The 27,586-nt window shown below is 37.2% G+C and overlaps 1 protein-coding gene and 1 non-coding gene across 2 annotated transcripts in view; both read right to left on the reverse strand.

The window, feature by feature from the left end:
* Positions 1 to 27,280, reverse strand: part of IPO7 (importin 7) — a 33,620-nt gene extending 6,340 nt beyond the window's left edge. Inside the window, exons 1-19 of the mRNA XM_066997296.1 lie at positions 27,092 to 27,280; positions 18,904 to 18,985; positions 16,738 to 16,891; positions 16,178 to 16,336; positions 13,352 to 13,508; positions 12,615 to 12,704; positions 12,108 to 12,202; positions 11,920 to 12,004; positions 8,797 to 8,931; positions 8,203 to 8,302; positions 6,901 to 6,977; positions 6,422 to 6,538; positions 5,562 to 5,651; positions 4,879 to 5,044; positions 3,927 to 4,087; positions 2,918 to 3,046; positions 1,328 to 1,394; positions 1,124 to 1,249; positions 758 to 855 (exon numbers count right to left, since the gene is read on the reverse strand). Of these exons, the coding sequence (XP_066853397.1) occupies positions 758 to 855; positions 1,124 to 1,249; positions 1,328 to 1,394; positions 2,918 to 3,046; positions 3,927 to 4,087; positions 4,879 to 5,044; positions 5,562 to 5,651; positions 6,422 to 6,538; positions 6,901 to 6,977; positions 8,203 to 8,302; positions 8,797 to 8,931; positions 11,920 to 12,004; positions 12,108 to 12,202; positions 12,615 to 12,704; positions 13,352 to 13,508; positions 16,178 to 16,336; positions 16,738 to 16,891; positions 18,904 to 18,985; positions 27,092 to 27,175 (2,172 nt within the window). The 5' untranslated portion in view covers positions 27,176 to 27,280. The remainder of the gene's footprint in view (positions 1 to 757; positions 856 to 1,123; positions 1,250 to 1,327; positions 1,395 to 2,917; positions 3,047 to 3,926; positions 4,088 to 4,878; positions 5,045 to 5,561; positions 5,652 to 6,421; positions 6,539 to 6,900; positions 6,978 to 8,202; positions 8,303 to 8,796; positions 8,932 to 11,919; positions 12,005 to 12,107; positions 12,203 to 12,614; positions 12,705 to 13,351; positions 13,509 to 16,177; positions 16,337 to 16,737; positions 16,892 to 18,903; positions 18,986 to 27,091) is intronic.
* LOC125183504 (small nucleolar RNA SNORA23) lies at positions 5,185 to 5,366 on the reverse strand. Its single transcript, XR_007165638.1, has one exon. It is a non-coding gene; the product is annotated as a small nucleolar RNA SNORA23 (small nucleolar RNA).
* Positions 27,281 to 27,586: the final 306 nt, after the last annotated feature.

The following is a 27,586-nucleotide window of genomic DNA, read 5'->3' on the forward strand; positions in this document are numbered from 1 at the left end:
AATTTTGTAAAATAAATTGCTTTTATTAAACAATTGGGATATCCAGTGGGAGACCATGCAATACCTAGAACTTCTAAGTCAAAGATTCACTGTGCCCACCTAATAATACACTAATCACAGAGGCTGTAACCGGCTAATTTTCTTTTTGCATATATTAAAAAGTTCAAGTATTTACAGTCAACCTAATCAGCCCGGTTACAACTTGTTTTCAAATAAGAGCTGGCAAGAATCTGAACTGCATTCCGCTCTCAGCTATAGTCACTGATCTGGCATAAACTTGGGAAAAACAGATTTCTGTTCCTATCCACTTACTTTCCATCTCTACTTGTTTTAGTTAATAGGTTTAGCAAATGTATTGTATGTGGTATCATAGCTATAGTGAGGTTAGAAACCTCAGATTAAAGAAAGTATCTACCCTTTGCAGTAAGTATACATTTTGCATATCTATATGCTCAAAATGTATTACACAAAATACAGATGCACAAAAAAATGGGTTGTTTAATCTGCTTTTGTTGTTTACCTTTTCTTTTATACTTTTAGGAAAAGCATTTATTCATTTGATGGAACTGCTTTAGGTTTTTCTGCTATAGCTTCGTAATTTGTGGATTCACTAAAGATGCTAAATAGCATAATGCTTTAAGAGCAGACATCCAAATTCATCCATTTTGCAGTCTGCTGTTGTGGAAAAAGGTACCCGGTTTAACAATATATTGCTTTAGATATTACAGGTTTTGTGATCGCAAAGTTATCTGCTTACCTTCTTGCACATACTGTAGATCATTTCAAGGTATTTTGTGTCTGACAAAAGTGTATCCGTATCAACAGTAACATAATTATGTAAGAGAGGCATCATGTCTGTATTAAAAGAAGAATAATCATAGTTACTGTTTCCATGTTTTACTGAAACCTATACTAAGTTAATCACAGTTCTTGCCTAATGTTTTTCAAGATAAGCATATACTTAGATGCCTGAGTAAAACAAGTCTGCTTCAACAGCAAAATAAAATACTGGAAACGTAACTCACTCCATTGTTCTCCTAAACATTTCAATTAAGATGTAATTCACTTTATGCTTGACATCACATATATGAAACTATTTGGCTTTCTGATCTGTATTACTTACCAGTAAAATAATCAAAGCCATCCTGCTGAAAGACTTCAAAAACAAGAGGAAGAAGCTGCCACATTTGTGCAGAAACTTGTTGACATGTCAGACTATGAGCCAAGGAAAAAATCTCTTCATAGAACTCTAAAACAAACAGAACGTAGGTAAATTTAATGCCAATCCAATACACTTAAAAACTTAAGCCAACAAAAGTGCACATACCTAATACATGCTGCTGCAAAACTGTTCCAATCACTTGCAAACAGATCCCTTCCAGCTGTTGAGTAATCTAAAAAAAGAGAATTATGACTGTTTTCAAGACTTTGGAGTTGAAATTAAACACATTTTGAATAAAATTATTCAAAGTTGTTTCTCTTTAGAGAATATAGTCTAGAACAATTCAAAAACTTATTACACTTTAGAGCACAATGTATTACAACTGTACTCTTAGATAAGAATTTTTAAGATAGCTTTTAATGTGAGGTATTTTTGGAATACTCTTTGAATACTGGAAGAATCTCATTACAGGGTATCCTTTACAAGAAGCCTAACAGTAACTGCAATACTTCAGTCCCATTAAAACAGAGAAAGTACACGTATACATCAAAAAGGGAAATAATGGAAGTTACACAAAGTCATTTGCTGTTCCAGAACAGTGAGATTTCAGAAGAACCCCTAAACTAACTTGGGCTGATTAGCTGAATACCTTATGAACTTCAGGGCTGGCCTACAGATTTGGACACTGTTTCCCAACACGTATTTATCAGTCTATGGAACAGCTAACAAAATGTCAGTAACCTGACATTTAGGGCACTCACTTGCATAGAGACAATAAGGGTTGAGTTTCTGGTCTAAGCTATGCAGAACACGATTTGGTCATCCTGTGTGAGTTGTCTCTAAATATAAGTATTTACTGATCAACATTTAAATTCCCCTGGGCTAGCATATTGCTAGATAAGCTTCCCATTTAGATGGCATGAATTTGCCAACAAAAACAAGTACATACTTGCTAGACAGCTTTAGCAAACCAGTCAATAAGCAAATCTGGCCTTGGTTTATTGCATGGCAACACTGGATTGTGACCCTGAGCATGCAGAATTCATACTGCTTCCTTAGTAAAGCCTCAGAGCACTGAGAGTACAACTTACTACTGAACTGCTTAGTCACTAAAAAAAATCTGCAGTATATTTATCAATACAGTAGCTGATTTTGTCAAAAAGAATTGGCAGCAGTATATTTTGAACAAGCTGTATTCCAGCTGTAAGTCCATTCAGTACAACAAAAGTAACACAAGATGAAATAACACAAGTTTTCATCACCCTGGAAAATCTACAGTATAGATCAGACAGGTAAATAAAACTATCATTTAGCATAGCCACAACAGATGTATTTACAGATATTGACTTTTTTGAAGAGAGCAAACTAATGGAGTAGAGTCAATGTTCAAAGCTAACTGAAATTTTATCCGTTTTCTTTGAAGGGTAGATGTTATTGAATCATGTTGTCTTTTTTTTCCCAGATGAATTGAGTTCCATCTACCAGCAACAAGCTGATGAAAAATATCTTCCACCTATTCTAACAAGACCCTGGATTCCTACAGGAAATACTGCGGCAACATTTATGATCTATTACTACGTGCCAGAAACATGATCCAATCTGTTACAACTTCATGGCATCGTAAGCACTTCACTGGTTTGTGTTTCAAGAAATTTTCGGCTGCAGACAGTTTTCCAGCTAATAACAACAGGTATGCAGGAACTACAGAAGACTTTTCAGTGTCTTACACAATGCATATGACTAATTCATACTTACTTCCTTGTGATCTTCAACTACACTAAGAAGTGTATCAATAGTATTCAAGATTCCCATTGCTGTCACTGCTTTGTCATCACTGCCCTCTTCATCTGGTCCAGTCTGGATCACCTGGTTAAACGTCATTGCCTGCACGTAATAAAACAAAACCACCCATAAATGTCATTCATTGAGGACGTGCTTGGAAATGAACAATTTGGCATTCTACATGATTAAATTAAGGAGTAGTTCTGCTAAGAAAATACTGAAGTGACTGCTCTATTCAGTTTGCTTTCACAACTGATTAAATTTGAAAATTAAGCCAGTTGAACTGCCATCATTTATCCATTCATGAATAAAGTGATGTTACTTTTCATGAACAAGAACACATCTGCATGAGTAAGTTTCTCTTGAGACAAGATTTAACTGGTAGCTGAACTGGAGTGGAATACTTTGCAGGCATTCCCAGAGAGGACACGCAAGCAATTCAGTTTTAACTCCACACTAAGGGCCTTTAATATGTTAGCACTGAGCTGAATCCCACTTTTGATGTCATTAGTGCAACTTGCTACATATGGCCATTCAAGCTCAATTTCTCCTACAAATAAGCTACCCGCAGATTCAACTTTGCATTTACACTACATACAACATAACATTATTTTCACAAATTTAATTTAAAAAAAATCTATTTGAAGTCCTACTCTTTAATTTCCCATTTTAAAAAAGAAAATCAAGTTACACTGTAGAAGCTACCTGAAATATGTTACCAAAATTCATTAACACTATCAGGAGTAAATGTGGATATGGATTGCTAAAACATTTCTATAATCATTCTTAGAAACCTCCATTTGGTCCACGTTATGAAGCCACTTTTGAGAAAAACATTATCAATGTAGAAGAAAATTACTTGTATTAATGCTCTTGAGCAGACTGGAATAGCAGTAGTTATTGACTGATCATCAACTACCTTCATTTTAAATACCACTCTCCCATATATTAAACAACTTCCAAAATAACCAGAAAGTCTTACCAAATGCTGTGTCATTTCTACTGCAATTGGAGTAACTTCTTCACTATATTCACAGATCATCTTTTGAATCACATTGGTAAGATCATCATTTTCAGTCTCTCTTATAATATGAAGTAAAGCTTGCATTACAGGTCTAATGAATGGAGTAATATATTCTTTAGCTGTAAAATAAGTGGAAATTAGCATCACTCTTACAGAACCCTAGTATTAGTATGCCAATACATACTATTAATATTTATCATTTTGGCATGAACGTGCCAAAAACATGAATGATAAAAATCATAGTACAATATTAACATTTAGATCTTCCCCTCCCCCCCCCCCCAATAAAAAGGTATTCCAAGAGGATCACAACTGAACTACAAAGGCCATAGTTCCAGTCTTTATCTATGGAACACAAGATCACTTAATCAATGCATGTTTTACTTGATCAGAAAGGGGTACATAAGCATTTCTGTCAAATTAGCCGAAGTATTTGATATAGAATTTGTTTGCTTAGTGACTTTTATGACAGCTTCAGGAATATTAAGCAATGTAAGGCCTGCCAAAACAAAGATTAATTTTTTTTTTATATATAACAATTTTAGCATACGTTCTTTCATGTTGAGACAGATATGCTCATATTGCCACTGTATCTCTGACTCAATCATTAGGAACTACTAAACTGGACGTGTTGTATCATGAAGTCACAGATTAATTATACTCAGAGCCTTGGAAATGTGATATTTTTACAGAAATTCCTGCCAGCTACAGAAAAATACAGAAAGCGATTACAAATTATACTTGCAAGTAAATTAACATCAGGGAAGAACAGATGTCTCCGTGAACATAGTAAATTTAATGCTTATTCCATTAACGCAATGAAGTGGTATGCATTTTCTAAAGAAAACATATCTTTCAAAGAAAAAACATCTTCAGTAAGTTTGACATAGCTTTAAGAAAAAAGGGTTACCTTTCTCTTGATTACTGATCAGAACTTGAAGTGCTATTGCAGCTTCCACTTTCACAGGCATTTCCCTATCATCTATCAGACACCGTCTTGTGAGTTCTAAGGCTGTCTGGAGATTCTGGTCACTCTTAAATTTGACTTCACAAAAATAATGAAGAACCCAACAAGCCTGAAAAAAGATAACAAATAAATCCAGTGTTATAAAACTACAAGCAGGATTATCAACTGATACCAGTAACCTACACAAAATATTAAATGTGAAGTACAACTAACATTGAATAAGAAGATAGTGTAAAACTTTTCAGATGAATATGTTTGAGAATATGGAGGCTGGCCAGTGGGAGGCTTGTCTTTCAGACATCACTAGACCAGTACTATGATCTCAAGTTCATCTTTGGCCACAGGTTTCGTGTGAGCAGTATAGTCTAAATGCAAAACACAAATAGACCATACCACCAGACACAGACTGAAAACTATGCACACAATTCTGCAGCCACTATAAAATTACACAAAAGCTGTTTATAGTCATGCATAACGACTGATACTAATCACTGAAATAAGCACCCATTTTATTACACGCACACAAAGAAGTAAATTTGTTAAACGTAAAAATAATTTAAAGAATATTCCTAAACTCTTCAGATGGAACAAAGTACATCTTAACAATAAATCTTACACTTTCTTACCCGTGCTCTCATGTAACCCAGCTCACTGCTGAAGAGAGGGAACACGTGATTCTGCAACATATATTCCATCTGATCTTTATATATCTTCTTCTGTTGGAATATTAACAAAAACTTTCAGTTTAAAATTTTCCGTAACGATGTATTTCTAATCCAATAAAAATGGCACGTATAAAAGCATGAACAGCTTAACAAAACCCTCGCACTTTTAACCTCCCCCTTTATTAAAGCTATTAACAAAAAAAAATCCTGTAGTTGAATAAAACTTGCATCCTACATGTTCCTATGTGGAACAAACTTGTGATTTTCAGTCAAATATTGGCAGGTATTTTCCCCTGTCATTCTTGTTCTCCTACAGAAACCTTTTGCTTGGCAACACATTAATAGCAAAAGTAGTCGGGGAAACTTCTGGGACTCATGGTCCAAATCTAAATACATGACCTGCCTCTTACTTGCTGCCATTCTAATTGAAAAAGTTCACTAATTTCATTTTATTTCCTGATCTTCTATACAGAGAAAAGATCTTATTAAATCATCAGCCACTCACTGGATGGATTTTTTGTTCCTTCCTTCCATGAAAAGTGAATGCAGTTAAGTAGTAATAAATGGTGTAGTAACTTACTAGAAGCAGAGAATTTAAGAGAACGTTAAAACAAGTCATCTGAACTTGAACATAACCTAATACAACCTGCGCAATTATGCTGACAACTGTTCAAAACCAAAGCAATTAAGTTCAACAATTTTAAAAAATCCTGGCAGTGATTCCAAAACTTGAGAACTCAAAAAGCTATTCTCGCTTCTTCTCGTATGTGAAAGAAGGGAAAAGAACGGAAAAAAAAACCAACCAGATTTAGTACACTTACTTTTAGGAGAATTTCAGCCAAAGAACCGATCATATGTAAAGCACCATCTTTCTTACGAGGGTCAGCATTTGGCTCTGTAAGGATCTGATAACAAAAGCCCATTGTCTTCTGCAAAACCTAGATTGAATGTCCAGTTAGTCAAAGTATTTCAACCAGTCATGGCAGGTACTATTCTCAGTGCTCTGAAATACTCAAGTTCTGTAAACGTCTAATAATATACTCCAATTCTGGAATTTGGGTAATGTTTTACGGATCTGTTATAACATACATCATTCTTGATATGTGGCTTCTAGGGGAACTGGCAAATACAAAAATCACAAGTAGACCAGCACAAAATAACTGAGAAAAATGATAAATTTTGATGTACTATAATATGACAGAGCAGAAAAGTAAAATTTATCAGTAATTCTTTCAGCAAATAAAGCCTATAAACTAAGTCTAGGTAGCATTGTGTTTAATAAAATCCTTGAATAGCTTACCTCTTTCCTTTTACTACATGATGTAAACAATAATGTCTGAGCAGCAGTTGTAGGAGAAATGAAGTCTTCGAATACATCTATTAAGTAAACGTAACAGCTATAAATTTTGGTCCTTATATAAATACTAAGCTTAATGTAATCTAATGGTTTCCTACAGAACAAAAGAGCAAGAATTTTCCACTTTTTTTCAGGAGGTTCATGCTTTCTTACTACAGATGTTTCAAGACCAAACAACAGTAACAGTGGGTTGGTGATTCCCCATAAATGTATGTTTCACCTTTTCCATGATCAGTGGATCTGCATATCTAATTTGAAATTGAATGTCTTCCTTATCTCTATGATCAATCTTTTTTAATTATAGAAGCAGACAGTGGTTGAATTTTGACACGTATGTTATTTGTTGCACCTCTAAGAACATGTAATTGGTTGAGTTAAAAATGCATTGTTTCTTATTTCTCTGTAGAGGAGGATTATCAGAGCCAGATATAATATATGTATTGTTTACAGGGCTGCCTCACCTGAGGAACAAGAAACCTCCAAAACCATCAAGATTCCTTGTTCTCAACAAACAATTCTTAGAGGAATCATTGAATCATTAAGGTTGGAGAAGACCTTCAAGATCGTCTGGTCCAGCCATCACCCTACTACCACTGTCACCCACTAAACCATGTCCCTAAGCATCAGGTCCAACCTTTCCTTAAAGGCCCCCAAGGACAGTGACTCCACCACTTCCCCAGGCAATTTATTCAGGAAGTTTGAAGTCCACTCTTTCTTCCTCAGCCTCAAAGTGCTACACAGGCTCATAGTGAACCCCAAGAACAAAAGTAACAAACCACAAGAGGCGAAATTAGACAAGTCTGGAATGCTAGACTTACTTCATACTATTTCATTTATCTCTATGGTAAATCTGTTCAGAACTATGACACATTTGAAATTAATTGAGATGATAAAAACATCAGGGTCTGAAATATTAGCTGCTATAAACAATAAACTTGTAATAACATGAAACTTATGTAATTATTGTAAGCTAGACCTAGACTGACCTATCCAAGAAAAACATTGTAAATGTCAAAGTTAACTATTTTTCAAATGCAGAAACAACTGTGCCAGTTGAATCATATGGTATCTGTCATTTACACAAGCATATCCAGAAGTTAACTACGAAGTTACACCACTTGGATAACAGACATCCCACCCCCACCATTTATTTTTTTTATAGTCAACTGCTTTCACAAAAAAGCCATAAAAATACCATCTTCACATGAAGACAGATTTTAATGTGAGAAGATTTCAAATTCTCACCAAATTTCATGCGAATATATTCATATGGATCTTCTTGCCAAAGCTCTTCATCAGCATCTGTATAACACATCAATGGAAAAATAACATCTTGGATAATCCCCTGCAATTAAGAAAAAAGTTGAAAAAGAGTTAGCACTATTGAATCAACCTCTATATTGCCCTATATTTAACAAACTATATTTTGTCCCTCCTCAGTTCTGATAGAACATAATAACATTATAAAATTATTGGGGCATTGTGAATTTTACGTACTGCCTTAAAAAATGGTTTACGCTGGATAATGATATGTGGAAATGATTCATTACCATAAATACAGTAGTTATCATCATTGCCAAATTTGTTGTGTTGCTCTTCCACTGTGTAATCTTTCATTTAAAGCACAAAAGACTCACAGCAAAAAAAAACCCATTCTCTATTCATGCAACCCCAGCTCTATTCATGCATCAAGATAACCTTCACTAAGCAGGCTTAAACTTTTTCCACCAGCAATTTATAGCAGTTTCCCAGAACTTTATTTCTAGCAATGATAAAGACACCATACAACAGACTGTATTACTGAGCCACGTTAAGTATTAAACCCAGAAAATGGTTTACTTGAATATGAGGTTTCAAATTCTTCCAGGTGACAGCATGTGACACTCCTTGATTGATGTAATTCAGTGTTTGCTGCAGAACTCTAGGAGCCATGTACTGTTTTTCCTTGTATTGATACAACACCTTCAGCAACACCTAGAAAAATCAGATCTCATTAATAGCTCATACTGAGCACAGGCCGTTTTAACCCAAAGAATTACACTATCCCTCACAGTCCTACCTAAGAATCCCCCAAAATCCAACCCAAAGTGCTGTCACCAGAGAGCAGAAATCAGAGCCTGCCCCTCTGCTCCCCTCACAAGAAAGCTGCAGGCCATGAGGCCTCCCCTCAGTCTCCTCTGCACTAAGGAAACCAAGTGACTTCAGACATACACCTTGATCTCTAGACACTTCAACACCTTTCTAGCCCTCCTTTAGATGCTCTCTAATAGCTTTATGTCCTTCTTATAATGTGGTGCCCGAAACTGTACACACTGCTCCAGGTGAGGCCACAACAGCGCAGAACAGAGTGGGATCATAAGTGCCTTAAGAAATTACCAGCTGTAACTCTCACCTCAGCACAAGGCTTCAGTGGCATTAGATACTGACTTAGGGTAAGAAAAAGACTAAATGCTCTGAGACTTGAAGCTATTTCAAGAAATATCAAAGAATAAACACAACAAAAATACTTGTCTCTTGTGTATTAAATAAAAGAGAATATGATTCTCTGCAAACAATACCTCAAAGGGACAATGGTTACTTGGAATGTCCAAAAACAGTAAACCATCAGTACGTGGCAAGACTAACATGCTTCTTCAAATTAGAACAATTAAGCAGTGTTAATAATTTAAAAAAGTCTAAGAAACCAGTATCAAAAGTGATTAAACTCTCAAAACAACCCAATGATATAGTTTTACTTCCCTGATTTTATGCTTTAAATGTTATTTTCCAGAAGTAACTGGGAAACTAAAGATAATGAACTTCTTGGGGATTTCCAGAGAACATAACATTCTACAGATTGCCTTCCTTTATAAAATTCAACACAAGCGGAAAAAAACAACATGACCATCAACTTATCATATACTCAACTTTTACAGCCCATGTAGATGGGCTCCATGGCGTAACATATATCATGGCAGCAGCTCAGTGAAGATTTAAAAATATATTAACTGGGGAGGGTTCTTCATTGTAGGCAAAAGAAATCTGGTGAACCAGAACTTCACATACAGTAATACAATATTCTTTGTCAAAAAGCTTATGCAGGAAGCTCCCATTTGCTGGTATCTTTGGCTTTTAGCAGGATCTGAAGTTTTTGTTTGTTTGTTGTTGGGGGTTTTCTCATTGTTTTTGTTTTAAGAAGAGATTCTCCATTGCAACATAATGGCACATAAAAAGCCTAACTTCATCAAGATTTAGTGGAAGAATGGGAATAGCCTTTGAAAATGAGCACGGAGCTGAGGCTTAGCAAGTGGTCTTTGCAGCCACACTACTTAAAGTGTGCCTGGACAAGCGTATCAGGTTTCTCACTTCACAGTATCTAAGTAATTACCTCCTATTGTTCAGATGCAATACAGAAAGAAATTAAAGGAAAGGATAAGCAGAGATTTAATAGTTTGAGCAAGAAAAAGGAAAATGTGGGGTGGAAGCAAATCGAAGAACAAATTCTGCAATGGGGCTAAGGAACAACCAGACAGTAGTGTTCAACCAGCGTTTAGTTCTGGTTCATTGGGTCTTCCAAAATCAGAAGCATCTTGAGCAAAACAATCACTAACACAAGTGGTAAGAATCAAGGTATTCCAGAATGGTAAGTCAAGCCTGTTTTGGCTAAGTTGAAGAAAGTTTATCTAGAACTAATGCTGTTGTTGTTGATTTTTTTTTTTGGTTGGTTGGTTTTTTTTTTTTTTTTTTGTTTTTTGTTTTTTGTTTTTTTTTTTAGGGAGGAGTGACATGCATGAAAAATGTAAGCTAGATAAATAATCAGTAAGAAATAATTATGAAGTTAATATTAGCATTATGTTTTAAGTTTATACTTGAGCAATCCATAACCCCATGACACACATCTATTCATCCTTTAGTAATAGGGTGTGCGTACTTGGGAAAGTAAAGGCAACTCAAGCATAGTATCAGGTCAGAAACTGTATTCTTCAGTATTTCAATCTCCAATTTTATTATTACTTTTAACGAAATATATCCTATTTAAAAATCTTAAAATTTATTTGAAGGATTCTATTTCTTGACAATACATCCAAGATTATTTTCTGTGTAGAAACAGAGGCTATCACCTTAAAAAACTGTATTTTCATACAAGGTGCATTATTGTATAAGGGAGAAGTCTGTACGCATTTTAAAATCCTGCTCTTCAGCAATTTTTCTTTAAAGACTTAACTTTCTGGTGTTACCTACATGCAGTAACAGTAAGGATCAAATTTGATTCAAAGGCAAGTTAATATATATATATACACACATATATACGTGTGTGTGTGTGTATATATATACATATATATATATAAACTGTTCAAACGGATCTTTTTGAAGATTTTTTCCCACATGCAGTCTTTTCTCAGAACTTCGCTTTATCTACAAAGTACAAATCAATCAGTAACATCTTAAAGTACGTGCAGTAACTAAACATTTAGCAGGATGCCATCCACAGGTATGAACATCTCAAAGTGACAGACTCCAGTATTCTCAATAGTATGTTGGGACATGTTTCCTAACACTCAATGTGGCCATGTTCTCTTCCCTTTCAATGCTTAGACGACCTTCAGAAAACACGTACTTTGGAAATACTTCCCTTACTTTTCTTCTTGATATTTAAGTCCCGTAAATCATTATAATTTCACTGGGAATGAAAATAATTTAAAAAATAATTAGGAAGCTGAACTAAAAAACTGTTCTTCTCCTCATTAAAAAAGAGGCTTAGAAGAAAACAATCAGCTCCCTGAGATTTTTTTTGTATATATAGTCTACTTATATTTACAATATAATCACCTTCAAGTAAACAGATTTTTGAGCTAATACAAACACATGAATTTTATAAAAACTCTTGGAAGTTTTATAAGCTTATTCCAAGAAAACAATAGGGAAGAAATCACATCAAACTCTAAACATATCCTAATACTTCCCACATTCAGCATTTCTTACTTGTTGAACACCAACAGCAAACGCCTTCAGGAACACTTCAGCAAACTCATTGTACTCCTTGGAAACATTACCAGGGCTTCCATACCTAGAATTTGAAGCAAATGTGCAAAATTAAAGTGTGCAGCACTGTTGTTGACTTAACTATTAGGTTTTTCTCTTAAAAATAACGATAATGAACGAGAAATTACCTCTCAAAAAGTCTAGCTAAGATATGCAAAGCCCACTTCTTGCACTTCCACCAAGGCAACTCAGGTCTATCATCTTCATCAACTTGAAGCGTTTCCTTTAGGGAAAAAAATTACCAACTATTTACAAACAGTTCAAACTGTATGCATTTTGGACAATTTTATAGCATATTTTTTCTTTTACCCTTCCATTTGCATATCACACTTCCAGCTTAACAGAAGTATAAAGTACAGCACACCTAAAAATAAATCCCTTAAATACATTCCATAAATGGTAAACAAATTATCGAAACAAGAAGCCAAAATAAATTATGCTATAGTTTTAAAACAGAACTCCTAAACAAGCTATGTATTTTCAAAACTTGTCTAGTTTAAAATATCCTATTTAGCTGAAAAAAATATTTTCTTGGCACCTATTAAGAAAAAACACAGAAATAAGTTTTCACTTTTAAAAAATTAATAAAAGAAAAATATTTAAGCTTAAAGAAAGAATAGCCAAAAGCCACTTACAGCTGGTACATCCCTATCCACAACAGTCTTCAGGATTTCTATCCATTCAGTCAGGTTTTGCTGATTTATCAACTCCAAAGGTAACGTGTACTTACATAAAATAAAGGCAAAAATAAATAAATATATTATAAAGCATTTTGAAAATAATGTTACTTTCACAGTTTGAATTTTAGCTCTTTAATGATAAGTAAGTGTAGACAAAGATCTGAAAGATTTGCTAGCAAAAGACTCAGAAATAACAGGATAAAGACTTCAACACAATCTAGACTATATCCTCAATATCCTCAAAGGTGCTAGAGGCCTTTATTTAAATTCTGCTTATACAATGCTAAGACACTACTTAAATGGATGTTACGCTAATTTCTGGAGCAATTAGCAGTATATTAAGAGTTCCCTCACAAACTGCATTTACACTTGTAATTTTGAATATGCTGCCCTCTACAACCTGTCATTAGAAAGCTTATTTTTACTCAGTTATGTAGCAAGCACTACCTTAGAGGATAGAAGGCGTAAGTTCTATCTAATGTCAGACCAGGAAAAAGTATAGCGCTGATTTTACAGCAGAATTCATGATACCAAAACCCTGTGATTCATATCACAACTGAACAGTAGTTGCAAATGATTCAAATTTAATCTAAAATTGTTAATATTCCTGTCATTTACTATTTTAAGGTCAAACAAAGCTTTAAATTACTGATCAAGAATACACCATTTTATTTTTTTTTTTTTTTTTTTACCTGGACAAGGGCATAAAATATTTTGAAGATTTGTTTCTGGATGAGGACAGACTGATCAGATGGATCACTCAGAAGCTGAATGAAACTATCCTTCAAAACTGGTAGAAAATGTTGCATTGCAGCTATCAAAGGACTACGCTCCTCTGGTTTCTTGTACCTTTAGATAAGAACAAAATCAGCTTTATTCGTCTTTCAGGTAGTGTGGAATTTTAAAAGCCCACCCTCCCCCATTGGAGACACAAGGAGGTTACAACACATGATTAAAAAATAGCCATTTCTTGTTACAGAATTTGGAGTGAAGTATAGTCAGACAACATTACAATTAAAAGGCAAGTTTGAAAATTGCTAAGAGTTCGTTACTCCACTATACAGCTGTATTAGTCTTCCACTAGTAATGCACTCCAGCCTACTTATTCACTTTGAATACTACCTCATGTTCTGCCACACCATTACTATAGTGAAAAACAGAGTATTACAGAAAGTGCAAACAGAAGAAACATTTATTGCCAAGAATGGCAGATCTTGGGCTAATCAGTAAAATTCCAGAAAGACATCTATCAGGTTTCACATTTACCAAAAACATTTCCAGAAGATGGATTATTTCTCTGACATTGAAGAAAGTAAGTTGCAAGGTCTGTTTACCACATCTTTCATTTTAATTTTCCCAAATTTAACAATCTGAATGTAGGCTTCAAGGGCACGTGACGGACTCACAGGCTTCAATTTCAACACTCTTTGAAATTGGGCCCCAAATCTTCCCAGGCCTATGCTGAAAGGAGGGCTTCGTTGCCTTTCTGAACAAAAATCAAGATTTCTGAAAGGAAGTGAAGCCACATTTTTAAATCCTACCCCCAACTTTTCATTTATTAACAAAGTCCTGATCGAATAAATAGTTATCACAGCAGAACAGTATCTAGTCCATAGCAGTGATAACAAGTAAGAACAAAGAATCACTTGAAGAATGCACAGCTTAATTTTTTGTTTAAGCTATTAATACTATAATGCTCTTCTTGGGCTCTTGTGGGAGAACATGGGGGGGGGGGGGGGGGACGGGACGGGACATTTTTGGTAGACTTTTCATTGCTATTAAACATTAATCAATGCTCAGTCTCTTAACAGTGCCAATTTGTAGAAATGTAAGATAAAGTCTACTCAGTCTGCTGCCAGATGGCATGTTCTGTAAAAACTACTACAGAATATTGAGCTCCAACATCATGTTCAAATAATGTATTTTCTACATATTTTCTGAAATAGAAACCTAAATACAAAGACCTAATGTTGCTCAGGAAAGCTCAGTTTCAAATTTCCCCAAAAGATACAATTGAAAAAGACAGGAAAAACAATTATGCAAAGAGCAGCCATATGAACTCGCTAGATAGATTTGGATAGGGAAAAAAATTTTAAAGTAGTCTAAAAATATTTAGCTTCTACACTAAGAAAAAAATAAGCATCGATTGCTAAAGATTCCTACAACTCAAACGGTAACAACTTGACTGAAGTCATAACATTATGCAGAATTTCTCCCCAAAAGCTGGAACAAGACATTTAACAAATTTTAGAGACCTGCCTACACTCATGTTGCACGTAATGCAATAAAACGTGTGTATTTCTACATGACTGGTGAAGCTGACCATTGTTGATTTCACCAGAAAGCCAAATAATTAACAGTTGCTGGCTTCAGCTAATAATGTTAGCTGATCAAAAAATTTAACACGACTATTACCTTAGTTAATCATGCAATGACTATACTCACATCAAAATCTTTCCTTAACCAAGAATTACTATAATCAAAATATACCACCAGTGAACACTGCACGTTTATCTCGCAGGTCTCTGCTGCATAATTCATTTAAAATGTTTAATTTTAAAATTGACAAATCAGTTTCCTTTCTTCTCCTAGCAGGACTTGCAATTCTCACCCACAGAAAAACCTCCAATGTTTAATTACAACACTCTTTACAGCATTTCTATTAAAAAGAATCTTTGAGGAGTCATTGTTCACCTGTTTTACTCTATTTAACACACAATTCATGAAATTAATAGAGGAATTCTTCAATGCAATATCTTAAAGTATCTAAAACAAAAGCATTACACGACTGCTTTCACAGATTAAGTTGTTGATTCCTCCTGTTACACTACTACTTCTCCATGATTCCAAGATTGCACTCTGCCACTCAAATGAGCTTTCCACAAACCAAAGGCAGCAGCTAAGCTCCGCATATGTTCTCAAAGGGCAACCTCAGTTTTAAAGATCTAAGCCTAACAGATACAGAGCTAAAAATACTCAAAATTTAGAAGAGGATCAAACCAAAGCTGACTAAATCTGATGTTTCCTAACATTCAAGATTACACACTTGGAAATCTCTGTATGTTAACTTCCACTCATACCTAGAGTACAAATTCAGTAAGAGTATAAAACTCATTTGAATTAAGTAATCATTTGCAGCAAAGCTATGACTTGGAGCAGACTTTCTTATTGCTATGAAGCTTATATTGCTGTAACACATCAATCCAAACAGAACTACCACCAAACTAAGGCTTTAAAGATGGCCCCTTTTTTTGTGATCTAGATCTAACCTCTAATGGAGGCAGTTTTTCTATACTTTCTTAGTGGACAGGATATGAGCCAGTATCTGCATATCAATACTCCAGGAATATTGACTAAACTAAATTTGCCATGTTTGTATCGCTAAACTAATATTGACTAAACGTTCTATCACTTGTGCTCAATCCCACATGCAATTTTACACTGTTAAAATATACATACAGTACACAAGAGATACATGTGTATTCATTCTGCTGTTTTATATGGTAGAAAAAACTTACTCGTAGTTTTTCACAAGTTGATAAAGACATAGAAGAATGCCAAGCCAACAAGCACTGTTGTCAGACTGAAGATAAAACCCAATTTTCTCCACAACTGCAGTCCAACGACTAGGATAATCATGCTTGATAATATGATGAATGCAAGTAGTAAGTTGTACTCTGGAAACAAAGTATAGAATAATTAAATAAATTACTATTACTTTAATAATATTCTTGTGGTGTTGAAACATCTAATGTTGCCTGAATTCAGACTTATTTCAAGCTTGCGTTTTTAGTGTTTTTTTTTTTTTTTAATACCAAGTTTAGGTTCTGTACTTTCCATTTAATGCTGTTCATTTGATGAACTTTATAAATAAAGTGACGGGGTCTGGCCTTTTGCAAAGGACTCTGTGAGTAAATTTCCATGTGCTGCACAAGTTGAAAACTGTCTTTCCATCTACAGTAATTCTATGCTTAAGTATGCAGCAGCGTAAGACAACAATGCTTAACATTCAGGTTATCTTAGTCGTGCAAAAATACAGTCAGAAAACAGAATTCAAGACCAGGTTAAAACAGCATACCTAATCAGCTCAGGAGAGTGAATAATGGCTTCTACAATATTTTCACGAATACAGTGTCTATCTTCTTCTGGGATGGAGTAAGGTGGAATCTCTCCTGGTGCAGTTTCACGATCTGGCCAATACTGGGTTATCATATTTTTCAAGTAGATAACTCCTATCATACAAGAGAGACAAATCAGCTCATAGCCCTTCCAAGTATAAAACAAACACATTTTGCAGAGAGAAGTCTATTTTAGAACAAAACAAGCAAATTACTAATACACTGACCATTTCTGACTACTAGGATCAAAGTAAATAAAACATGCAAATCATTAAGATCTATCAATGTTTACAAATATCTTAAGTGTGGGAGACAGAGGGATTTGGCCAGCCTCTTTTCAGTGGTTTGTGGGGACAGGACAAGGGGCAATGGCCACAAAATGGAGCATAGAAGTTCCACACCAACATGCGAAAGAACTTCTTCACAGTGAGGGTGACGGAGCACTGGAACAGGCTGCCCAGGGAGGTTGCGGAGTCTCGTTCTCTGGACGCCTGGATGCCTACCTTCTCCCATCTGGACGCCTACCTGGGCAACCTGCTCTAGGGAACCTGCTTTGGCAGGGGGGTTGGACCCGATGATCTCTTGAGGTCCCTTCCAACCCCTACAATTCTGTGATTCTGTGATTAACCTATTAATTTGCTATGTTGATATTCCTTCACCCATTTATTTTGATGTATTTTTAGTACTGTAAAGGATGTGTTTCCATATGAAAATGCAAACTATACTGCTTTCATGTTACATATAAAAGAGCTTGTGTAACATTTTAACAATACACTGCTGAAAAATCCTTTGTAGTCATTTTCTCACTATTTTCATTAAAACTGAGCAAATTAATACTAATGACTATCTAAAACAACCCTTGTATTTTGTAAGCAAAAAATGTAATGAAGTCTGTGATACAGGAATGAATGTTAAAGAGAAACAGAGCTCCTTTATACCAAGTGTATGGGCCACACCACTTTGTAGCATTTGGGCTACTGGCACAAACACCTGCTTTTACCACGTGACAACCAAATCTAAACTGCTTATGTGGCAGAATATAGAATAAAACACTTGAAAAGAAAGACTTACAAAATACAAAAGGAAATGTCAAATTACAAATTAATATCAAAGTTACTATTAATCTAATTCTACATACAAATCCATAAAGCAAATTCTTTTCCTAAACTTCACATGCACCTTCTGAACACTCAGAAGACAAACTGTTTTTGAAAGGGTCTGCAAAGGTCTGAAACAATCTGTAGATACATGCTATAACAACACTGAAGTGATGCAAAATTCAGTCTGTCCTCAGGGGGTTTTAATCATATCATTAGCTGCTTTGCAAAACATGCACTGTTTCTAAGACACGTGTTGGATGTGTTTTCTCCACTCTCTACAGACTTTTTTAAAATTAGCTTAAACTAAGGCTGAATTTCAAGAGGTTGTTTTCAAACCTCCTCCTTTTTCACATTATACATGTTAAACAGTAACCTTTTTGACACATCCTCCCAAAATAAGATAAAATATAATATATATATAATATAATAAGATAAAATAAGATAAAAATGCAAGGTAGGCTTACATTACAACTTCAAATAATCTACTACCTGGAAGGTTCAACTAAGTGATCAAGGTCACATCTCCTGAACCGTCAGAAACCACTGAGGTATTGTTTTAGAAACCTCTTACCAAGTAATATAGTAGCTTTAAGGTGATGTTTGGTCTTGCCAATATTCAAGATCCGATTTTACTGATTGCTCGTTCAAATCAGCAATTCCAAATGACAATATGTTTTCTTCCACTTATAATGTTGAGAAACATTAGCTTTATTAGTACAATGTAAAATTACCTCCTTGGGCCAAGTGTACCATCATCATGAACTACTCTGGTTTCCCAAAGGCCATTATTCACTAGAGACAAAGGGGAGCAACCACTGAAGAGTCAGCCACCTTTTCTTTCTCTTATTTAGTGTATGATGCCAGATGCAGTTTATGACGACTAACTCTGACGACTCCCAATTTTCCCGTGTTTGAGATTAACACCATTAGAATTCTTTAATAACTTAATAGTGATACAATATCTGAATATGCACCTGTGTGCACGCACCATTGAAGTGAAAACAACTAAAGGATTTGAAAACTTGCCTGCCTGTCTCACTGGTAAATCCAGTTGTTCGGACATGGTGATCTGAAGCAAAGTTGAAACAAAGTTCACTGACTTATGAGCCTGTAGAGGACAAAAAAAAAGTTATAAAAAAATTAGTATAGTTTAGTCATAGTTCGTCAAGTTTTAGAGTACTCCTGTTTGCTATTACCATCTCTTTACAACACTGTAATGCAGTCAAAAGAATAGCAGCAATTCAGTTTCACAGTAGCTAGCAAACTAAAGCATTCCAAAATTTCATGCTCACTGGACTCTGAAGACAGACAGCATGGTGGAGGCAAAACCCTATCATTTTGGGTAGGGTTGAAGAAATCATTTAACAGGCTTTGGTAATCAACCTTTTACAGTCACCAAACAAGTTCTTCACTCAGAGTACCTTAAAGAATATCTGAGTAGCCAGACAAGAAACAAGCACAGCAATTTTATAGTGACCTCAAGTAATGTATTATGTAAACAAATAATTGTTAAACAATTCATTATGTAATAATCAACGCAACAGATGGCAACCTGTTTTAAAACTATGCCCAGCCTTAACCAAGCATATTCAAGTTATAGTTCACCCTTCTGATCAAAATGGCTTAAAGTGACTTAATTCTTTACTGCAGCAACTTCTAGCCTAACTATACAACAGCAAGCTAACAGTATGGAGACCTAAATGGAGTTTCACCAGAGTAACAACTTCTAAGGATTTGCGAGAGTTCACTTACAAACAAAGGCAAAATGTGATTTGTTTTACAATAATGAGCAATATCACTGATGCACTAAATACTACATGGTATTTTCAACATGAAGAAACTGACATTTAACATTCGCACAGCATCCCTTGACACCTTCCTGAACATCAAAAACTCGAGACACTTAATGAACTTCTCTCCGAGAAGAGAATTTTAATTCTCAAAAACTAGATGTGCTTTTTCTAGTTGGAAAACATCATCATTTTCTTCAAGGTCAAGAGTCAATGGCTATGAGCTGCAGCAAGGGAAATTCCAGTTTTACACAAGGAAAAAATTTCCTCTCAACAAGGAGGGTCAAGTATTGGAACAGCCTGCCCAGGCAGGCAGTGGGGCTGGCCTTTTGAAATATTCAAAACTCAACCGGAGAAGGTCCCGACCTCATCTAACTCTGAAACCAGCTTTACTTCAGTGGACTGGACCAGAGGGCCTGCAGAGTCCTCCTAACCTCATTCTTCCAAGCCTCTGATTCTAATTGCCAAGATGCATGTCTGCTTTATCATCACTAACATGGCAAAATTGTTTCATATGCTCTTTGCAGCACTTCTATCGAAGACAACTACGTAGACCTAAATATCTCTACTTGTTAAACTCTTAGGAAGACATCTCTTACCTACATATTAATCACTTTATTGTTTCCTACATAAAGCAAGTAAGTCCTTGGAAAACCATGACAGTATCCATTTATTAAAAAAAAATAAAAGAATGTCTCAGACTCCACAACAGAGCAAACACCCATCATAAAGAGACTATCCAACTATATTTCTGTTCTTTCTAAAGGATTAAGAGCTCATTGACAGTATGAAATGTCAACAACACACCTTCTAAGCATTTAACACTGCCCAGCTCTCTCCCTTTCACACCAGGTTTTTATCTCCAAGCTCCAAAAACCATCTTCTAAATGTTCTAGTATGAAGAAGCGCAAAAGGTACAACCTGGGACTTGATATTTGTTCCAGTATTTGTGCTAAAATTTTATTAGTATAGCTTGTTGCCTATCTTACCTGATTTTAAATGAGGAATGAACTTGACTAAAGAACGTCCCCAACATATATTGAAGTGTTGCACATACTCATCCTGTGCACTACAAACCTACGGACTACAGAAAACTCACAGAAGCAACATTTGCATCTGGTCCAAGCCAAATACTTATTTGTTGAGGGTGTTGTGATGAATTGGGACTAAGTGACACTGCAATACGAGCATGCATCTTTCTGAGCCGTGCCCCTCTGATTTCCCTGAAGTCCTGAAGAAGGAAAAATACTTTCAAATTTAAAAAAAAAAAAGTATATTTGACCATTTGACAGTTGAAAACATTTTAAATAAAATTTACTTGTTGATATTAATTTCTACTACATCTCCACTACTATTCAGTTCCTTTCTCTTAACCAGCATTAACATACACACTTCTGCAACACACACCTAATGACAGTAGACCCTAATTCAGCACAGTATTCAATTATATGCCTAATATTAATGTCAATGGGAGGTTATATTAGCAGTCTGCATAAAAGAGAGACTTAAAATGCAAACTGATATCATTCCATCATGAGTACAATAAACTTAACAACTACCTTTTTAATACCAAAAATTATTCATAATGCATTTCATGTTTGGAAATTAAGTATTTAATCCTAGAATATTGAAAATGAAATATTCTTTTTCCTTTTTCATGATAAACGATAACTAACCTTATAAGTAAAGCTGCTGTAAATGATACTTGAATTAAAAATATAAAAATACAATGAGATGCTTAAGAACCATCAAGTAACTGATGGGAATAACAAAACAAATTGAATAAAAAGATGCTAAGTGTTCTAAAAGAAAAAAAGCAACAAAAATAGACCTCAACATACAACCAAACTGCCACACATTGAAATTTAATAGCATTAATCACAAAAAATAAACTTTCCTACATTAAAAAAATCAGGACTGAGACCGTGATTGTAGCAAGCTTCTAATAACGTCAATTATATTAGTATGTGGAATTAACATATTTTCACTGGATTCCCTGAACTATATAAAGTTTAAAATTATAGGACCAAAACATCCATACATTGTCTTGGTTTTCTAACATCTTAGAAGTATCACCCTTATGAATATTTCAAGCATCCTACACCAACCAATCATAGAGATGAGCTACTCTATCACCTTCAGTGGTTCAAAGCACAGATTCAGGCTAGAAATAACTTGTGATTTTCATACAAGGTAACATTTGAAGTAACTTGTACTTTTCACTCAATACCACCTTCAGTTTATAACTAAATTCACACACAGCTCCATAAACATTACTAAGCATTCTATAGAAAATATAAAAGAATTCCAGACTCTTCACAACAACCTTTCCCATCCCTCCACAAGGAACATGCTTCCAGAGAAACTGAAACATGGGGAGGAAGGACTGCTACATGAAGGCATGGGTCTACTGCATAGTCAAATAAAACCCTGGGTACTACAAAACTGGCCACGTGCTCCCTTGTTTTGCGTTACTATTAAAAAGAACATCCAATCTTTTCTTGGCACTCAGATAAAACAACTGAACTTAATAAGAGAATCACATAGGTGCCAATTTTGTATCTATGGCATTAAAAATACTGAACACACATCATTTTGGCTATTTTAATCTTTAGTATTTTTACTGTCCAACGATGGCTGACTCTCGGGACATCATGTTCTTCCTGTTCATTGACACCACTGCTAAAAAAACACCACCAGAGGAGCACACCTATTTTAGGTATATATTGTATACAAACACTGGCTTTTAGTTTTGGTGGATGTGATTAGCCAAAATACTTCACAAATGAAGATTCATTAAATATGTACCAGGAAACTGAATCCGAACATAGAGGATTCTGCAGGCATTTGCATACCCCAGTCTTAAGAAAGAAATGCACTGATGCCACTTCCACAAAAGTCACTGGTAAACAGCGTTAGCCTGCGGAGAACTTCCATGCCTGCACAATTCAAGGTTCAAAATCAGAATTTCGCACGGGCTTCTATTACATACTCTAAATTGTGTGAGAACAGAAACTATTTCTATCATTAAAGTTTTGACATAAGTAAAACCCAGTCTTCTGCTCCTTAGTTATAAATGCTCTTTACCTCTAGGAATAAGAAATTAAGAGAAGTACAGGGACAATTAAAAAATGGTTCTGTCCGAAAGTCTATTTCCCAACACGTAAGTCAACATAAAAAAAAAGTCATTTCTAGTCCTTCCCCCTTACAAATCTTCAAACATGCCGTGTCACTGGTATGACTTTCTGTTGTCTAAGAGCCAAAGAATTCAGGGACTTTTCCCAAGAGCAATTTCTGCTATGCAGCCTCACTAGCTGAGGAATGTATTCTATCAGACCACAAACATTGCACCACTGTCTGTTAATATCAATCAGTATTCCAGAACATACAATCTTTGTTCATATTTCATTGCAGGTTTTCCTAGCAGAGTTGCTTTGCTAGCCATGTGCTAGAACAGTTTGATTAGTAGAGGTGTCATGCCAGCCTCAATCTGAAATGATGTATCAAGTTTGAAGATTAAACTTCAATTAAAGAGACTTCATTAAAGAGACGATCTCACGGCATACAGAACTAACAACAGTTAATTATGGTACACAAGGGCACTTTTTCCCCCCGCCATGAAAGTCAGTTACATTCGTCTTTAATACGAGAGTTATTCATGTCTTACAGAAAGCCTGCATGCCACTAACTGATAAAAACAGTAAGTTTCATCTCAGGTGAAAAGACCTCCAGGCATTCTTGTCAGACATTAAGAATTTAACATAACGTAACAGACAGTACTCTAAGTAGCTCTTTAGCTGTTACCAAAAAAGCCAAACAGAACGGTGCTAAAATATTTACTAAATATATGTTGTTGAACTAGAACCCTAAGTTATTAACACAATTATTCAAAATAGCACACATTTAAATAAAGGCTATAATTTATTTTCCCATGAGATGAAGAAATACAAATTTACTATTTCTCCTCCATTCCAATTCTGAATAGTTCATGTGACTTGTTTTTTAAATCTAGGCCATAACAGCACTAGGTGACCACACAGCTGTTACATTAAGATGAAAGTTTTTTTATTTTATAGAAAGGTAAGGTCAGGAACTGTAAGGCCAAGCTGAATCAGCAAACTGCTTTGTAACACTCTTTCAATTCTTTTTTAAGAACTCAGCAGGTATGGAAGTCATTCTGACCTCAGGTTTTTGCAAGCTAGTTCTACCACCTTACACAGCCGTAATGTATATGTAAACTAAATTTGAGGTCCACTAAAAACATGCATATCAGACCTCGCAAATTTATTTTATGCTCGTGTCACCAGAACACCGTCTGCAAGTTGTGACGCCTATTAGCTCTTCCATTCAGAGGAAAAAGGAACACGCTCTTAGCAAAAGCTACCTAAGCACACATGCTAGCTGCTTTCTCAATCATGAGAAAGCGGCAAGTGGCTCTGTCTGCTGGATTTACCTTGTATTAGTTAACACGATTCAAGCATGTAACTTCTTCCTGTTGAAGGCTCCCTTGACTCCTTACTGCCCCTGTGGGGATTTCTGGTGTCGAACTAGCCTCAATACACACAATTTAAAACCACCCTTTCACAAAGCATCTCTCATCTAACACATACCAAAACAGAGAAATGGAAAAAAAAAAAGGAAATGGAAATGAGAGAAGTGGAAATTATCATGTTCATTTCATAAAACGTCATACTAAGAACTTTAAAAAAAGTACCCATGATCTGGTAATCAGACAGAGCCACAAAACTCATGCTCTGTTCTTGGTCTTGCACAGTACTATGATATATAGCTGTAGGTGTCACACATGAAGACCACGTTAGACCTCCAAAGTCGTTAGACCTCCATATCATCAGTCGGAATTTATATGAGAAGCTGGAAACTACACGTTGGACTCCAGTGGTATCATTCTCTATCATTTGCCTTCACAGTAAAGAAAGTAAAACCAAAGAGACTGAGAACCCTGAGATACCTGCAGTTAGCACATCTCAACTCAAGTTCTCACAGCATTTTAAGTGCAGACAATAGAACTTGAAAAAACTTAGTGAAAGAAGAAATAAAGCACAGAAGAATTCATGACTTAGCCAAGGTCAAACAAAAATAACAAGGCCTGGACAAATCAAGAATCATACATCCCAGTCCTTTTCTCTTGTCAGTGGAAACTCTTGCTTAATAGGGTATGATGCAGACAGATCTAGATATTTAACTCTTCCATTAATTAGAAATATCAATTACTGAATGAAGGTCCTTCTTTTCTGATAAGGTAAAGTGATCCATCTACTGAAAACTAGTCTCATCAGCTCAACATAGGCATTTCAGGCAAATTAAAGATAAAAATAAAAGGTCATCCAAGGACAACTAATAGACTTAAATTATAAAAATACTTGTGTGTCCCTGGCCACCTACAAGAAGATAATTCACTGCTGTATGATTTTACCTGCACAGAGAAAGAGACATCTGAAACAGAATATTCACTGACAACACAATTGCTCTAACAGTTAACAAATTCAGACCAGTATCCTGCAAGCGAATACATACTTCATTTCAACAACACTACGTAAAAACAGAACCATGCACTTGAATAAAACTACATACGTGTACAAATGCTTGCAGATTTAGTGTTTCACTTTTTTTTAATCACAAATGGTCTGTGAAAGATCAGTGAGGCTACATTTCAAATAATTCTTACACAACGATTCAGTAATGTCTGGTGCTTTTAAAGGGACACATATTTGGATTTTATTCCAATTTAATACTTGTGTAGTATATGGTAGGCTGTGTCTTCGTTCAGAAACATGAACAAAAGCCAGCTGATGGTTAGCACGATCCTTCACATAACAGTTAGCCATTTGCTGAAGAACCTGAATGGCAGAGAACGCAATTTCCTGCACGTTCAGCAACTCAATACCTGCAGAAAATAGCTAGAATAGATTTGAAGCAAGTTACTATATATAGATGTTAACACGCACAGAATACAAAAACTTGCATTTTAGAGCCAGTTTAAGATTCCATATATATTGTTGTCTTTGTATGCAATTACATTAGTTTTCTTTTGACTCAAATAAGAAATACTAAAAATACAAAATATAAAAATATAAAATATAAAAATACAAAAATATACAGAAAACTTTATACAAATCTAACTTAACCATCGAGTAGTTTTACAGGCATGGATTTCAAATGTACCTAACATTCATTTATTAAACAGCTTCCAAGAATTCAGTTTAATTACATATCTTAATAACATGGTAAGTTATATCTTTAGTTTTTGAAAGTTTCACTGCTGCCTGGAGGACATTTGGCCCACTTTTATCTAAGCTTAGTGAACATCCACTGCATTAGATGTATCTTGTTAGGCCTAAAGTCTGCTTAAGAGCAACCGAGAAAAAACCTGTGGAAAATCCCAAGGAAAAGGTATGCTGAGAGCTGCCACACAGGGCTACCTTTCACTTGTTTCATGAAGCTATCACCTTTCCCTGTAAGTCAAATGCTAGAACACCTTTTTTTCAAAAATGTTTAGAAGCCCGGAGTCTGAACTGCATCAATAAAGAGAAGTTTTCACCTACCAGGTGAAGTGAAACAAAATTACAGCGATCTTCCAAAACTGAAGCCTGCTGAACTAGGATCTACCAGTCCTGCCGTATGCCCACACGACACGTGAGCAGCCTAAGCAGATGACACAGCTGGGCTGGGAACTCTGCCTTCACCCGTCTCCTGGGCACGTGTTGATACTGCACCCAGCGAGCGCGCCTACCTCGGCAGTGCTGCTGAACCCGGAGCCCGAAGGATTTGTACGAAGAGCAAGCAATACCGACCTACTGGCTTTATGTGGGAACTCAGCCCACGGGCCTCTCACGCTTGCAGGCTCCACTGGTTAAAAACACTAAGCGCCGGGGTCGCCGCTACTTTCCCCGCACCCCCTGACAAGCGATTGCCTCCCGGAGAGGCAGAAAGCCGCCCTGCGACAGCCCGGGCCAGGCCAAAAGTCCGGGTCCCAGCCGCAGGCCCGGAGCCGGGGCCCTGTGCCACGCCGCCAGCGCGGCTCTGCCCGCGGAGCGCCACGGGGCCGAGCGGCCGCGGGCAGGGAACGCACCGGCCGCCTCCTGCCGCCGCCGCAGCCCCTCAGCGGCCCCGCCCGGCCCGGCCGGGCCCCGCTGCCATGTGCCGGGGACAATGCGCGACGAGCAGCGGGGCCGGGCGAGCACCAGGCGGGGCCCGGCCGCGCCGTGGGAAGGGGCCGCTCAACGGGGGGACGGGTCTGAGGGGGGGCGCTCCCCGGCGGCCCCCCGGCCCCGGCCCCCCGCGCCCCCGGCCCCTTCCCGCCGCCGCCGGGCCGGGCCTGCCCCGCTGCCCCCGGCCCTGCCCCGGCCGCGCCGTCCCCTCGCCGTCCCCGCCGGCTGCAGCCCAGGCCCCGCGGCGCCCCTCACCTCGTTGAGCTGCCGCTCGGCGGCTTCCCGCAGCGCCGGGTCCATGGTGCCCCGCAGGGCCTCGATGATGGTGCTGGGGTCCATGGCGGCGGCGGCGGGAGGCGGAGGGCGGGAGCCGGGGCCGCGCCGCGCCGTGCGCACATGGAGCCGCCGCCTCGCAGCGGCCGCCGGCGCGAAAGGAAGGGGAGCGCCAAAGGCCCGGATAGAGCTGCCCCCCGCCGCCGCCCGCAGCGGCGCCCCTTCCGCCGCCCGCGCCCCGCCTCCGCGCCGCGGGGCGCCACGGGACCTGTAGTCCTCCCGGCCGCGCGGCGCCCGGACCCGGGCGGCGGCCGCCGGGGCGCCTTCAAGGGAAGCAGCCGCGCCGCCGCGCCCGCTGAGGGGAGCGAGGACCAGGGCCGGGGGCTGCAGGCCGGGCCCGCCGCCTCAGCGCCGCGCAGGCAGCGTGGCGGCGGCAGTTGGGCCGCGCCGCCTGCCGGGGCAGGGCGCCGAAGGGAG

This window comes from Anser cygnoides, chromosome 5 (assembly GCF_040182565.1).
Source record: "Anser cygnoides isolate HZ-2024a breed goose chromosome 5, Taihu_goose_T2T_genome, whole genome shotgun sequence".
Lineage (NCBI taxonomy): Eukaryota > Metazoa > Chordata > Aves > Anseriformes > Anatidae > Anser > Anser cygnoides.